Source organism: Glycine soja, chromosome 8, assembly GCF_004193775.1.
Source record: "Glycine soja cultivar W05 chromosome 8, ASM419377v2, whole genome shotgun sequence".
In the NCBI taxonomy this organism is placed as follows: Eukaryota; Viridiplantae; Streptophyta; class Magnoliopsida; order Fabales; family Fabaceae; genus Glycine; species Glycine soja.
Window position 1 is genome coordinate 7,879,552 of NC_041009.1, and position 15,325 is coordinate 7,894,876.

At 33.9% G+C, this 15,325-nt stretch overlaps 2 protein-coding genes across 7 annotated transcripts; one reads left to right on the forward strand and one right to left on the reverse strand.

Annotated features, from left to right (window-relative positions):
- Positions 1–439: 439 nt before the first annotated feature.
- LOC114424403 (3-oxoacyl-[acyl-carrier-protein] reductase 4-like) lies at positions 440–3,542 on the reverse strand. The gene is made up of 10 exons (XM_028391241.1): positions 3,189–3,542; positions 3,048–3,101; positions 2,244–2,324; positions 2,106–2,151; positions 1,915–2,009; positions 1,815–1,847; positions 1,381–1,515; positions 1,205–1,298; positions 1,010–1,092; positions 440–821 (listed from the first exon to the last, which is right to left on the reverse strand). Exons 1-10 carry the CDS (start codon positions 3,432–3,434, stop codon positions 789–791), a joined length of 900 nt encoding a protein of 299 aa, XP_028247042.1. The 5' UTR covers positions 3,435–3,542; the 3' UTR covers positions 440–788.
- A 5,112-nt stretch (positions 3,543–8,654) lies between these two features.
- LOC114421601 (PHD finger protein rhinoceros-like) lies at positions 8,655–15,169 on the forward strand. Of its 6 annotated transcripts, XM_028387613.1 has the most exons (9): positions 8,655–8,672; positions 8,794–8,905; positions 9,139–9,217; positions 9,483–9,726; positions 9,836–9,944; positions 10,173–10,293; positions 10,424–11,170; positions 11,522–13,445; positions 14,336–15,169. In XM_028387613.1, the coding sequence occupies exons 4-9, from the start codon at positions 9,531–9,533 to the stop codon at positions 14,767–14,769; spliced, it is 3,531 nt and encodes a 1,176-aa protein (XP_028243414.1). In that variant the 5' UTR covers positions 8,655–8,672; positions 8,794–8,905; positions 9,139–9,217; positions 9,483–9,530; the 3' UTR covers positions 14,770–15,169. The 6 variants fall into 6 exon arrangements, with proteins under 6 accessions (XP_028243414.1, XP_028243417.1, XP_028243413.1 ...); XM_028387616.1 differs by lacking the exon at positions 8,655–8,672 and having other exon boundaries at positions 8,718–8,905; positions 9,450–9,726; XM_028387612.1 differs by lacking the exon at positions 8,655–8,672 and having other exon boundaries at positions 8,718–8,905.
- Positions 15,170–15,325: the final 156 nt, after the last annotated feature.

The following is a 15,325-nucleotide window of genomic DNA, read 5'->3' on the forward strand; positions in this document are numbered from 1 at the left end:
TAATTCTTAGTAGATGGTTTAATGTTCACATGATTGATGTTGATGCCATTGACAATGATGTTGAATCTTTGCCTAGGGTTTTTGTTCAGGTTTAATTTCATTTAAATTGAGTTCCTTTTGCAGACAACATACTTAAGGCACCAAGCATCTTACGCTCTCAAGTCTGGCATACAGTTTTGTAATGAGTCTAGAATGAACATGTCTTGATGAGGCTCTTATTCTAATCTCGAGAGTTGAAATTACTAAATGTGTTAAGGATACTATCATAATGCATTATATTTGAGATCATAGTTGGTCTAGATCCCATGTAAGCAAGCCTTTGGCAGGTTTTATCTAGTGTTATTAAAACCAATTAGTGTAGCTGATCGATTTAATTAACAGATCGGAAATACTATTGACCTAATGGTGTCGTCATTGAATCAATATTAAACCGGTGAAATTCGTTCCAGGCCCCCAGAAACATCAAATAATTATTCCGAAATGACCGCAAGCATCTCATCATTAGGGAAAGATAAGGCCCAAAATTGGTAAATTGCAGGAAATGTAAAATGTAATGTGACCCATAAGAGTCACCAAAATGCAGCAATATGTCGAATTCATCTCAAGAAGCAACCTGTTAAAAAGCTCAACTAAACTTCTACAATAAGTCACCACGTATTACTAGCTTGAGCATAAATCAGCATAGAACAAACTAGCACCATGACAGAAGTTGAAATTCTGTGGCCTTTGAGATGAACTGTGAAGTAAAGAAGTTCAAGTTGCTATATACGGAAACAGATTCCTGAGACTCACATTGCCAAACCTCCATCAATGGTGAACACCTGTTAGATAGAAATTATGGTTTATTCAAACACTTGATAGATTAATTGGACCAAAGAAAGTAAATAAAATCAGTTACAAAAGATTAAGATGATGTTAGGACAGGATATCATAATAAACTCATTTTTCATTTGAGCATGACTTGAATATTTAGAAAACCAACAGGGAAATAAATAAATAAATAAATGACCTGCCCAGTGATGTAATTGGCAGCAGGATTAAGAGCCAAGAATTCCACAAGTCCAGCAACTTCTTCTGGTTGGCCAAGTCTTCCTGAATCCAAGGTGAAAACAGTAAGCTATTGGCAACGTGTACATCTTCATCTTCAGTTATTTAAAAATCTCATCAAATGTGCTTTAGAGTTAACAATATTTTGGTCACTCACCTAAGGGGATTAATTCCAATCTTTTTTTCTCAATGCCTGGTCGTAGATTGGCAGTCATATCAGATGCAATAAACCCAGGGGCTACTGCATTAACCTGTAATGAAATGCCGAGTTTTAATTAAATCTACCAACTGATAATTAACTTGCCTCTTTGGATATCAGGACCAAAAAATTACAGTGATGTTTCTGCTAGCATATTCCCTGGCAGCACTTTTTGTGAGGCCAATTACCCCTGCCTTTGCAGCACTATAATTGGCTTGTCCAACATTGCCAACCTGACCAATAACTGATGTAATATTGATTATCCTTCCCTGCAAAAGTACCAAGTAAACTCTGATATGAATATTATAGAGCTTAATTCAGCAACCACTAGATGTCATTTTGCAAACCCGCAATGGGTTAATAGCTGAATGCAAAACTTTTTCAGAAATATAACCTAGTAGCTAATCAATAATAATAACAGTATAACATACTAACGTCTAGTAAATTACATAAAACATTGTTGTTAGCATAAAGAAATGATAAAGGAGAAAATGTTGAATTGACAAAAAGAAGTCCAATTAATGGCCAAAGAGTTCTCTGAGGTTGTATTTAAAGTGTGATGTGTCACCTTCTTTTTCATCGTCATAATCTTTGCTGCTGCCTGTAAAAAGCAAACCATCAGCTCCTATATTTTGAATTTGAAAGGAAAAAAAAAAAAACAGCTATACCTGCATGCAAAGAAAAACACCAGTGAGATTCAGATCAATAACTTCCTGCCATTGTGATTTCTTCATTCTCATTAACAAACCATCTCGAGTAATTCCTGAACCCATGATATTTATTTTAGTATGAAATCTTAAATTAAAATAAATAAAAAAGTAATAGCACAAGTGCTTAATTTATTATTTATCCAAGCTACCTGCATTGTTTACCAATACATCAACAGTTCCCCAAGCATCAACTGCCTGCGGATGAAGAATTGCACATACGAATTAATCACTTAACCAGGTAGAATAATTTCATCAGTCTAATAAATCAAAGTAAAATATTTGCTCACAGTTCTAATCATAGATTCCACATCGGCCTCATTTGAAACATCTCCCTCGAAGGTAAGAGCTTGTCCACCAAACGCCTCAATCTGAAAGTAATAATCAAATAAATTAATTAATGCAGTTTAGTCAATCAGCATAACCGAGCTAGCTAGCTTGAACACTTATAAATAACACCAATAAATAAGAGTTCATACGATCAGTAAGCATATAACAATCTACAAATCCGATCAAGCTCGTGGATCTATCAATATGACTCAAGTATAACAATGACCTCTCTAGCCAAGGTCAGTTATATGGATCACACACACCACTGAAACTCAGTCAAAGACTAAATTCATGCAATCTACTCTCTTTCACCATTGGAATGATCATACTTACCGTTCGCACCACTGTGTTTTCAGTAGTCTTCTTGTCTAAATTACCTTAACCGATTTTCTATCATATTTCCCTCAAACATGTTACTCTAGTATCTTCTTGTGTACTATCAATTTGTATCTTGTAATTTGTGTGTGGCCACACTTGCTCACAAAGCATGAGAATAAAAAGAACCACAAACATAGAGAGGAAGGAGAGATATAAGGTTGGTCCAATGGTTAGAGAACGAGAAGGGAGAGGAAAGAGGTCGCGGATTTGAATCCGCCAACGGATATTTCAAACAAAACTAACAAATTAACATTTACAGATATAAAAACACTAAAACAAAAAAATAATTTACAGATACAAAAATAAAAAATAAAAACACTAAATTTCAGGACCAAAAATGTATTTAAGAAAAAAAAATAGAAAGGAAGAAAGTTTATTGTAGGTACCAAGTTGGAAACCTCCTCAGCTTGCATGGATGACCTGGCATAGTTGACCAACACCTGTAATAATAAAGTAGTAACCATGCAAACCCAAATAAGTGAATGACATGATGATGCATGGTAGTAAGTAGTAAGGAACTAACTGACCTTGCATGGGGCTTTACCCAAGGAAAGTGCAATTGCACGGCCAATGCCTCTGGAGGCTCCAGTGACTACAACAACAGGTGCTTCCATGTTCTTCTGGCTTGCTTCAAGTTCAAGCTGTTCTGATGAGGGAAATGAACCATTTGAATTGGAACGCTGAAAAGCCAAAACCTCACTTGGTACTTTCCGGGCACGTCCGGGTCCTTTGGTTCGAAAAAAGAGTGAGTTTGGTCGGGCCAGAGAACCCATCTTACTTGATTTCTGAGATATTGCAATTTGCAAACACAATATTGAGACTCATTAATTTGTGTAGTTGCCACCTTAATGATACATGCAAGTTGGTCAGGCTACGTACGATTTAGAACACACCAAGAGGCAATTGAATTTAATAAGTTGCTCGTCACTTATTTCGGGGGGCAACAACAATATTCGTTAATGTCAATGTCCATTACTCCAGCAGCTCCTCATCACTCTATTTCAGAGTATTTAGAATTCAAGTTGTTCCTTTTCTTAACAAGGTTTAGATAATTTGCTAGGGGGGAAAACTTGTTGAAAGGCTAAAATTCAATGTTATTTTTAAAATCAAAACGATCATTAGAATAACGAAGATATGAATTCATCGTTTACTAATTCAATTATAGTTAAATTAATGATATTATATAATAATATAAAGTTATAAGAAATTAAGTTAGATAAAATTAAAGATTAATATAAACTAAACATATTATGTATTTTAAATAATGAAATTTGAATTAATAAATATATATATATTAAATGAATATCTTTATTATAAAAAAATATTCACTTATATATAATTTGAAAAGTAATATACTAAAGTAGTATACTAATAAATAATTCACATAATCGTTGAAAAGAAATGATAGGAAAATAGTGGATGGTAAAACTATGCCTCAGTAACCAAATAACATGTGATTTGATTCATGGGAAAGAAAGTTTTCAATTTAATTTTCTGTGAGAATAGGTGAACCAGTCTACTCGTTAAAAAAAAAAAACAATAACAATAAGTCTAAACTATTGAATCATTAATTAATTTTTATAATTCACCCAAAAAATTAATTAAAATTTATAGATTTTACCTGCTCTTGACTGGTATGTCCAAGTAGAATTTCAATTTTATGAACCATCCATGTATGTCACTAACTAATTAACCGGTTCATTAGACTACGGTATACTGATCCAATTTTTTAAATTATGCTCTATAACTATAGAAAACCAGAGAGCGAAGACCATTCAAATAGCTAGGGCATGTTATTCTACTCGATCAAAACAAAAAATTAAATATTTTTTCATTCCTTATAAATATATAATTATCCGCTTTTAGTTTCACAAAAGAAAAAGACATAATTTCTTTATAATCCCTTATTTATCAAATTGTGTTAAGTCTGGTCCTTATTTTTCACCAAAAACATCTCATTTTACCCTTTCTTTTATGAAAATAAAGATTACAGATGACACATTTTCATGAATAAAAAAAGAAACAATTATTTGTTAAGAAACTAAAAGAAAATATTATCTTTACATGGTGTAGTCAACAACTTATAATAATCATAGGGGTGTAGTCAACAACTAATAATAATCACCTAATTCTTTTTTAAAGCTAGAGGACATTTATTAATAGCTCATTGCCATTTAAGAAGTCCTTATGCACATTTCCATTTCCTTCTAGACATTCAACGAAGTGTGACACACATGAATACAAGTCTATAGCTATCATCGTTGTGCTTTTTTTTTTAGCACCGCAAATTATAGTTGGTACAAATAGAAAAGTTGGGCAACTATGGAAATTGGAACATTAGTGATGATCAAACCCATCACCAAAGTTTTCAACTTAAAAGGAATATTGAAAGGTCGCAGTTTCAAACTTTCATCTAAATCCATAGCGATACAAAGACTTTGAGTATAACAAAATTGCCATCAATGAAACAACTTATGCACAAGAATATCATTGTGGAAAAAAATCCTTTGTAGAAATCTTTTAAATATTCTGTTTTCTTGTTTTTCATAACATAATTTGATTTTTTTTCTCTCGAAACTTTAAATTAAAAATTATCTTTATTTTCATGCATGTTTTTTGACAGAATATTCATACGTACAAGTTAAAAAAACTAAAACTATTTTAAGAACAGTAAAGGAACTTATATTTTCTTAGATTAATTAAGAGCAGTCAAAGATTTTCAAAAGGAGCAAATTAATTTTAATTCCATGCTGATATTCAAGCAGCAAGTAGTTACTAACTACTAAGTGAAATGAAAAGACATTAGTGAAGTAAAGGAACTTATATTTTCTCAGAATTAAGATTATTTAATCTCTTTTTTTAAATCCTCATCTCAGACATTAAATAATAAATATTTGATATTAATGAAATAACACATATTTATCTATTACAAAATATCCATGGTTTAAGATCATTTACAATAATTAAAAGCATACATTAGTCTCAGTCTCAAGAAAATGTAATTATATTCCAAATTGACTTTAATTAAATTGCTTTATTTACTATCTCTTCAATAATTTATATGCTATATTATTCAGTAAAAATGCTCAATGATAACAATTCTTTTTTAAAATAATTAATATTTTAAAACAACAGATAATCTAAGGTGAAATGATTTTTTTATATGATAAATACTCAGGCATTGAAATTAAATTATGAGTCTCTCTAGCGAATATTCTAAATATGTTGGTTAAAAATATTTTAATTAAAAATAATTAAAATCACGTGAAAAATAATGATAGAAATATAGTAATAATACTTTCTGTAAAAAAATAGTAATAATACTTTATGGCTTATTTTTTCATTTTAATATTTCTAATAAATATTTTAAGATGCAAATCTCTTGGTCTTGATGCATCGTCATGCTATAACCGTTGAGCTAACCCTGTCGGGTTATTTAAAGGGACTGCTATGATAAATGGTACCAAGTCTAAATCATCAATGTAGTCATGATTCACGATAAAAGGAATATTAAATAAGAGAATAGGATATGTATTACAAAAAATATATGTACCAAAAATTAAAAAAAAAATTACATTATTATCTAATCACAATAAATATATATATATATATAATAAATTTATTAAATTTAATAACAAATATTATTTCTAGTGTAAATTTTTTAAAACTAACAATTAAAGCCAATTAAATTCACAAAATAATAATCAAGGCACTCTAATTCCGTTGTTGAATAATATGCACCAACTGTTATATAAAAATAATTGGTATCCAAGTTCAGTTGCTACAAATAAATAAAATAATCACAAAATAGCTTTTTGAAGGGCTTCTCCTTGTTCTCCTTTAAAAAAAAATAATAATTAAGATGCATTATAAATTTTTAAGTGAATAACAAATAAAAACAAAATCTTGTTTTGAAATTTAATGAATAAAAAAGAGAAAAAATAGGTTAAGAATTGATAGTAAAAAATGATTTTACACTCATTCAATAATAAAAATTATCATATATAATAAATTTTTTGACTTTAAATATATATGATATAAATTGTGATAGAAGAATAATACTTGTGATACGTACGATAAAAATTTATCATTACTTTAAGCAAAACAACTTCATATCAATACATATCAATATTATGATTTAAAAAAATGTGTATGATAAAAATTTGGTAGGTATACTTTTTAAATATTTGTTAGAAGTTTGAATGGAAACTCATACTTATGAAAAATATACATCATAGAAAATTAATTCTTTAAATAGATATAAATATTTTAAGAGCTTAGTCTAGTTTTTTTTCTTTCAGGGAAATGTCTTAACTTTATCCAAAAAAAAAATTAAATGCTGAAGATCTCCATCCTTATTCCTTAAGCTTTTCCTAAAGGGAAAAAATAGTTATTTTTATGCAAACAACAGTGAGAATCAAATTTAAATTTTCATGCATTTATTTAAAATTCTTCCTACTAGACTGACCCTTAGTGGATTGAAAAAACTAGTTTTATATAAAATTGGTAAGTTCCTCTTTAAAAATGGTGAATATTGTGCATTGGCATCTTGTTTTCTATGCCCTGTTGTATTTGATGGAAAAACAAATGCCCACGACCGTTGGCAGTGTTAAACGAGGCTTGGGAAAGTGTGTTTAGGACCAAAAACGAGATAGAGGCATAAAGCAATTGAAATCATTAGCATAGCTAGCCTTTTAAGTTTCCTTCACCACCAACCAATTAAAGTGACATGATTCGCTAATCTTCGCATTAGTGTACACAGCTAGCTATTGGTTAATGATAACTCAGTTGTTAAGTTGACTTTATCCCATGTTGCCCCCACACAACTCTTTTCTGTCTTCTTTCCTTTCCTCTCAAGTTTTTTCTTTCTTGGCCTTTTCGTTTGTCACCAATTCACGCACTATTTTATAAACATTATTTTCCTAGATAGAAACCTTAGGCCACAAATAAACTAATTAAGACGTATCAACTTGTTTAAAATGCCAACCTCACCAAAATGATGCCCTTGACCGTGATGGTTCAGTCCTCGTGAGATGGACTTTATTATACACATATTGGGTGTCTTATACAGTGTCTCAAGATTGTTAGTACATTATAAATTATGCTAATTCTAAATAGAGGAATCTTTATAAAACCCATATTATTTTGTCCATTAGTTGGAAGTTGAATTATAGAAGAATATTTCTAATACTATAGTATATTTTATTTTTCCTTTTAGGGTGTTCAACGAGTCAAAACTTATTGGTTGCTCTACGGATTTATGTAACGTACATTTACTGAATGTGATAAGAAATTTAATAGCTTAGTTCCAAAAATTGACCCCAATAAATTCCAACGGCATTAATATTACTTTTGGTCCGTTCATGCGATGAAGGGTTCAAAAGTTCAAACTTGGCTTCAATGTACTAGTACTAGTACTCCGTAGGCATTAACTGAACATCCATTACATAACCTTCGATCAACACAATTATAATACGGGTCTAGCTAATATAAGAATAAGTAATAAATATTTTTACGACATTGACATTAAAAGGAAAATATATTTATAGTAGAAATCATAAAATAACCCAAAAAGAATAACTAATCATAAAATTTACGTATTTTAATAAAAATATTTATTCTTTTAATTCTTAACTGATGTTTAGACACTTGATTAACATATTTGTCTCATAGTATTACTAGTTAATGTCGCATTCAATCCCATTTTTGTTGGCAATTAAAAAGGTAGAACACAGTTCATAAGAATAACAAGTGGAACTAAAAATTCAAGACATAAAAAATGGACTAATCAACATTTTAATTCTTATACGCAAGCACAAAATTGTGAAAATTAGAAAACATAAAAAAATGGAAATCATTGGGAATCTACGAGGCATTGGTAACGGCAAGAAAAAAAGAATGAAAAGGAAGCTGAAAAGAAAAGGTTAAGAGAAAGAAAAAAAATAAAGGGAAAGAATGCTTGCTGTTTAGCAAAAAACAACAAATAAAATTTTGAAAGGACAACAACAAAGGTTTTGGTTGAGTATTAATATTGTTATTCTCAAATTGCAGTGCAATATTCTTATTTTTTCAGAGCTGAAAAAAAAAAGAGAATTGTTTGAGGAGAGAGAATAATGGATTTTTTTTTTTTAGAGTTTGTTGGAACCGTTGGATCACCCTGGTTCTGATCTGTACTTTTGGTTGCTCTGAAGAAGCCATGAATGCTGCTGTATATCCGGGTGTCTGAGACAACATTCGTCGCATTGTAATTGGCATTTAAGCTCTATTTTTTTGTTTTTGTTTTTATTGTTATTTTTTGTATTTTAATCTTCGAACTTGGGTGAGAATTTTTGGTGAACCAAGTTTGGCTGTGTGCTTTGAACTTGACTTAATGGGTGCTCAAGCTTGAATTTTTCCATTTGAATTGGCTACCCTTATGGCCGGTGATGGCAACGGCGTAATTGGGATTTGCTACTGACAAGTGTTCTTGGGTTTCAGGTTGAGGGGTATCTTCAACATTGGTTTTGGATGCTTATTGCATGAGTGTTCAGGAGTGTTACTCATTGCGTTTTGAATGGTACAGTTGTTTCTGTTAATGTTTTAATATGCCAAAATAAGTTTTGTTTGTTTTGGGGTATGTGGGCTGGTTGACTCAATCACATTGGGTATGAGTGTTTAGACAAGGAGTAATGAAACCTGAGGAGAGAGTTCATGGTGAACGAAAGTGGGGTTTTGCTGATATTGTTGTTTGGAGATTGAATTTGTTGTGAGCTTGTGGTATGTGTTAATAATCATATGTTGTTAGTTAGGGTGTTGAAGGTTTTTGTGCTTGGATTGTATAGAGAACTTGAGGTGACACTTGTTGTTGGACACTGCATTGGGTAGTGGAGATGCCACCATCCCTATCATTTAGAAGCTCTCCCGTTAGAGAGCCAAGATCAGACAGTCACCAGCGTGGGCGCAGTCTTGAAAGCGGATTGCCCTCAAGAGAGAAAGATGACGATCTTGCTTTGTTCAGTGAAATGCAGTCCAGAGAAGAAGAGAGTTTTTTGCTTCAACCATCTGATGACTTGGAAGACTCATTTTGTAATTTTCTTTTCTGCCATCTTGAGAAGAGAATGTATCTGTTTTTTGATTGCTTTATTTGGGTGGTACTCATGCATTTCTACCCTTTGTCTTGGATATTAATTTACAGCGTCAAAGTTGAGAAATTTTCCTGATATCAAGCTTGGGATATCCATTCCCGGTCGAGGAGAAACCAGTGAATTGCTTAATGCAGATGGTGATGAGAATGACTATGACTGGTGTGTAGTCTTTTCTGTCTTTTATAAATTTTACCTTGTTAAATTGTGTTTGTGTTGTATGATCAAATTTTATGATTTCAAGTCCAACTGTTTGCAGTTGTGTTTCTTTCACATTAATAGTGCACCATTTTGTTTGGTCAATAATTCATTTTTCTTTTTTGCAAAGGTTGAGAATTATATGTGCATATTACTTTACTGATGCCGTGTTTCTGTTTTAATCATTTAAAGGTTATTGACACCTCCGGACACACCACTGTTTCCTTCTTTAGATGATGAACCACGAGAATTAAATGTTGTAAGCAGAGGAAGGCCAAGGAGTAAACCTATTTCCATATCAAGATCATCTACGGTGTGCTTTCAAATCCATCTTATGCACAAATGCCTCTTAAATAAAAATTCCTTGTCTTTTTCTCCTCTTTATGAAAAATTTAGCTATTGTTTTACTCATTATCCATCTTTTGTTGGATGTCCTCTTCCAGACAGAGAGAAGTTACAAAAGCAGAAGGGGTAGTGCAAGTCCAGGTCGTTTAAGTTCATCCCCTCGTTCTGGGAATAATACATTGCAATCGAGGGGAATGTCTTCATCAACACCAAATTCTAGTCCAACTCAAGTTTTACGGCATGCTACTCCAACAAGAAGGTCATCTCCTCCTCCAACTAAGCCCACAACACCTGCTCCTAGACCTTCCACTCCTACTCCTCGGCGAATCAGCACTGGCTCCAGTAGTCCTGCACTCTCATTGGGGATTAGGGGAACTTCCCCTGTTAAGACAAGCCGTGGAAACTCTGCTTCACCAAAGATAAGATGGCAGACTAATATTCCTGTTTTCTCTTCTGAAGCTCCTCTCAATCTCCGTACCTCTTTGGCTGATCAACCAGCATCATATGTGAGAGGTTCATCTCCAGCATCCAAAAATAGTAGGGATTCTACTTCTAAATTTGGTAGGCAATCAATGTCTCCCACTCCTTCCAGGAGCAGCAGTTATATTCATAGTCATGATCGAGCCCAATCTAGTTCACACAGCAAAGGTTCTGTTGTATCTTCAAGTGATGATGATCTGGACTCTCTTCAGTCCATCCCAGTGGGTAGTCTAGATCGATTTGGTTCAAGAAGGGATGGTTCATTTTCAAACAGCAAATCTCCTTCAATTTCCAAGAAGTCAGCCAAGATGGTGTCCCCAAGTTCTGCTCCTAAAAGATCTTTTGATTCTGCTATCCGGCAAATGGTATTTTGTTGCATAATCTCTTAACTTGTGCATGTTTTCTTTCCTATGTAAGTTTATTTTTAAACTACACATGATAAGACAATTATTCAAGTAAATGGCTTCTATAAAGTCATGGATGAGTTTGTTTTTTGTGCTGCATATAAAATGACGTGCATGCACTTACATGATTATCAATTTATCATAACAAGGTTAACACATTTTCTGTTCTTAGTCATCAGTTTTTCTTGTAAAAACTTGTTCAGTCATCCCTTTTCCCCTCACCTTTTGCCTTGATCTTTTCTCTTATGCCTTCAAATAGTTGGTTGGAATCAAACTGCTTAATTTTGCTTGTTAACTTACAATGCTGTGCAGGATAGAAAAAGTCCTCAGAACATGTTCAGGCCTCTCTTATCTAGTGTTCCAAGTACAACCTTATATGTCAGAAAAGCAAATTCTGCACAACATTCCCTGGTATCTAGGAACTCCTCTGTCACAACAAGTAGCAATGCAAGCTGTGATCATGGTACAAATTTTGTGCCAGATGCTGAAGGGAGTGACCACAATCAAGATGATATGGCTTGTGAATCTAAGATATTATACACTGATATTCGTGAAGAAGTATTTTCCTTTGATAAAATTGGTGGATTAAATGCAAACATTGGGCATGAGATCAATAATGAATCAGTTGATGTCCTGCACAACAAAACTAGAGGCCCTGTGATTGCTTTAGACCCTACTGAATCTGAAGCTTCTTTTTATCATGGTATTGACAAAGAATTCAATGAAAGCTTAGAAACTTCCCATGCCATAGGGGACATTTCTGAAACTGGTGGTTTTGAGAATACAACAATTTGTTCCAATTGTGGTTGCCCTCTTGAGGCCACAGATCAAACTGAGAAGAATCTTAGGCTGTGTCCAAAATGTAGCAGGAAAACCACATTGTTGAGACATGTAATCCCGGAGGCAAATTTGGCTGTTTCCAGTGAAAATTCAGTGAATTCCACAGACATTCTTGCAGAAGATAGACCATCAGCCAAAACAGACCAACTAACCGTTGTGTCTGAACTGCCTCAAGAGACTGATGTGGGTAACATGAGGTTTCCCCTTGGTGAACCAGATGCTGTGGAAATTCAAACTTTTCCCAGTGAATTTATTCAGGACCACTCGCAACAAAATTCTCTCTCGAGTTCACTGGTGGAGGGAAGTAGGCAGATGCCTGCCAATCAGCTTGAAGTGGACCAGTCAGGGGTTGATGACAAGAAGCCCGATAATCATTCTAGCGGTCAGCAGTTGTATCTTTCCAACGATAGTTCAAATTTGAAAGTGGACCTCTTGGAAGGCACTGGCATTTCTGTACTACTGAAAAGGTCAAGCAGTAGCAAAGGACATGTAATTCAGGGCAGGACTTTTACTGCCACGACGCTATCTTATGATGATCTGTCTTTTGCAAGAAGCAGCATTAACAGTATTAGAAGCTCAACTGGACGTAGCAGTTATTCTACCACTTCATCTGCCGATTTCAGCTCAGCAAGACATTCTGATTTTCGTGTCCAAAGGCAGTCAAGTGGCAGGAAATTGGATGTAGACTATGGATATGATGTTAGGATCAGGCCTCCAAGCCCTGGTTTATCTTTTTCTGGAATGTCAAACCATTCTTACCATGGATTAGGTTTTGCTACACAAGAAACTTCCTCTGGCAATACAGAATGCAGCATCCTGGAAGAGATACCCCAAGATCTACGAGAAATGCAAGCTTCAGAAAATGCAGTAACAGATGTAATTGATTCTTCCTCTATGGGTTTGATTGTTGTCAGGGAAGATAATCTTGAATATCATGATTGTGGTAGAACAACTGATGCCTGTAGCTCAGGATTAGTAAGCCAAGCTACTGGTGTTCAGCATGATGACAATTCAGTGTCAGCATTTCCAAATCATGGGAGTTTTATTTCAAATGATAGTATTGAAGACCAGCCGAATAATGTAAGCAGTGTCTCAAATACGGAAACAACAGTTAAGGATCCAGAGTCATCCTTTGATGAGAAACATGATATGGAGAACTCTTGTGTTGATGGACTGGATGCTTTGGTAACTATCAACACTTCTACAATTGAAGAATCAGAAATAGAAGGGGAAAACTGTTGTCAGAAGGATACTGGTGTGGTGGATGTTGATCCATCGCTGGTATCAAAGTGCCCCATTGCAGACTTTCAGGAACATTCTGTTCCAAATTCTTCCAGTGATTGTCTTGCAGCTTCTGTTTCCGAGCTCCATGCCTCTGAGTACTCCCTTGGCATAGGTATGATGCTTGCTGAATGAAATTTCAAACAAAAGATATTGCCAATGATGATTGAGATGAAAATTTTCTATAAGAATCTTTTACTATTCTCTTGTATCTCTCAAATGCACTCGTCCATAGCCCACAGCTTGTCATATGCTAATTTTGGGCAATTTAAAGGGATACATGTACTTATAGAATGACTATTCTAGGTTCTCCTGCTCTATCTATTATTAATAGTTTGATCTACTCAAATTTTATAGTTTTGATTTCTAAGAGAGTAGGTTAGGATACCTTGAAAGGTTGTCTCTTGACATATTTTTATAACAGGGATAATACTCTTGAATGGTGTGCCTGATATGTTAGGATATCGCTATGTTGCCTTAAGATAGTCAGCATCAATTTAGTAGTGTAGTTTCCAACTTATCAGTTAAAAGTTGTGTTTGGATTAACTTTTTTGTTTGACAAACGCTAACCAAGGGAACTGGTTAAGGAATCAGAAGTCAATTTTTTTATTAGAAAGTGTAACAATGCATTCCCCTGTGATTCCCAATGCAACTCCAAGGTAATTTTCAATAAAAAAAAAAAAAAAAACATTTTATTTGTTGATTCCATAACCAGTGCCCGTAGGGCACTTGTAAGCAGGAACCTGTGTTTTATACTACTAAGTACTAACAGTGTGGCTGTGTTTTGCTATCTCTTTTATGAGATCTCTGAAATCTGATCAAATACTTTATTATTAGTGGGGGAGGATAAGTTCGCTTCTGTTTTCTATTGAAAAGAGATTCTGCTTCCCTATATTGTACATTGTTTCTTTAGTGCTTGTAATCTATTTTATCTACTAAAGCTTTATTTGGAGAAAATATTATTACTTGGCAAATTTCTGACGGATTTCTAATGGTTTATGCCAGAGGGATCCACAGTTACGGTGGAGTGTCAAGATGGAGGAAATGCTAGAAACCTGACACTTGAAGAGGCAACAAATACTATACTTTTTTGCAGCTCTATCATCCATGATCTTGCATATCAGGCTGCAACGATAGCAATGGAAAAGGAACACTCGGAACCATTGGAAGGTTCTGAGCCAACGGTGACTATATTGACAAAACCCAATTCCGATATAAAGGACTCTCGCAGCCGAACTGCTGGCAAGCGTGCTATGAAACCCCAGAAGGCAACAAGGCCAAAGATGGTGGAAGTTGATGTAAAATCCCCTTCCAAGATTGAGAATGACGAAAATATTGACGAGTCTTTGACACGCAATGTTGGGCTTCCTAACAAAATAGACAACGTGAAGCCCCTTCCAAATAAGCTTGAATCAAAGTGTAATTGCGTCATAATGTGAGAGTGCAAAGTTCAGATTGCCCTTATAATTTGTGCCGGCATTTCTTCTCTTCCTGTTGGCTTATATATACACCAGAGCAGAGCTTAGCCAAATGCTTGCGCATTTATGGCTTTAGGTTTATGGCTGTTTGGGATAATAGCCAATTGCTATTTGTTGGTTCCAATATATATATTGTAAGATATGCAGCTTTGTGTTTGACATAATTGTAAAGTTATTTTTTTCCCTTCCTTTTTTTGTTGGTAGGCCATTAATTTGAGGCAATTGGAGGATTGTGCTCCTCAAGTTGCTCCATTCTTCTTATTTGAGTTCCATTGAGATGAAGTGATCCATCAATGGAAGTGTGAAGTAGAACTCATTCAAATTCGTTAATATAGTGAAAAGCACACTGATTTCTTTGCTAGAAGTTTATCCACGTGCATCATACCTAGGGGTAGCAAATGGATGCATCGGATCAATGCTAATCCATATCTTAATGAATCGGATCAAAATAATCCATTAATTCATTTTGATTCATAAAAAGTATTTAATGGATCCAATGCGATTCGATCCATTCATT

Bases quoted from the DNA above. Each gene is read 5' to 3' on its own strand.
- LOC114421601 (XM_028387613.1), top strand. From the start codon at position 9,531: ATGCCACCATCCCTATCATTTAGAAGCTCTCCCGTTAGAGAGCCAAGA. The intron at 9,945-10,172 runs GTGTGTAGTCTT...AATCATTTAAAG, and splicing joins GATGAGAATGACTATGACTG to GTTATTGACACCTCCGGACA. The intron at 11,171-11,521 runs GTATTTTGTTGC...AATGCTGTGCAG, and splicing joins ATTCTGCTATCCGGCAAATG to GATAGAAAAAGTCCTCAGAA.
- LOC114424403 (XM_028391241.1), bottom strand. From the start codon at position 3,434: ATGGGTTCTCTGGCCCGACCAAACTCACTCTTTTTTCGAACCAAAGGA. The intron at 2,325-3,047 runs GTACCTACAATA...TATTACTTTCAG, and splicing joins CTGAGGAGGTTTCCAACTTG to ATTGAGGCGTTTGGTGGACA. The intron at 2,010-2,105 runs GTAGCTTGGATA...TCATGGGTTCAG, and splicing joins TGTATTGGTAAACAATGCAG to GAATTACTCGAGATGGTTTG.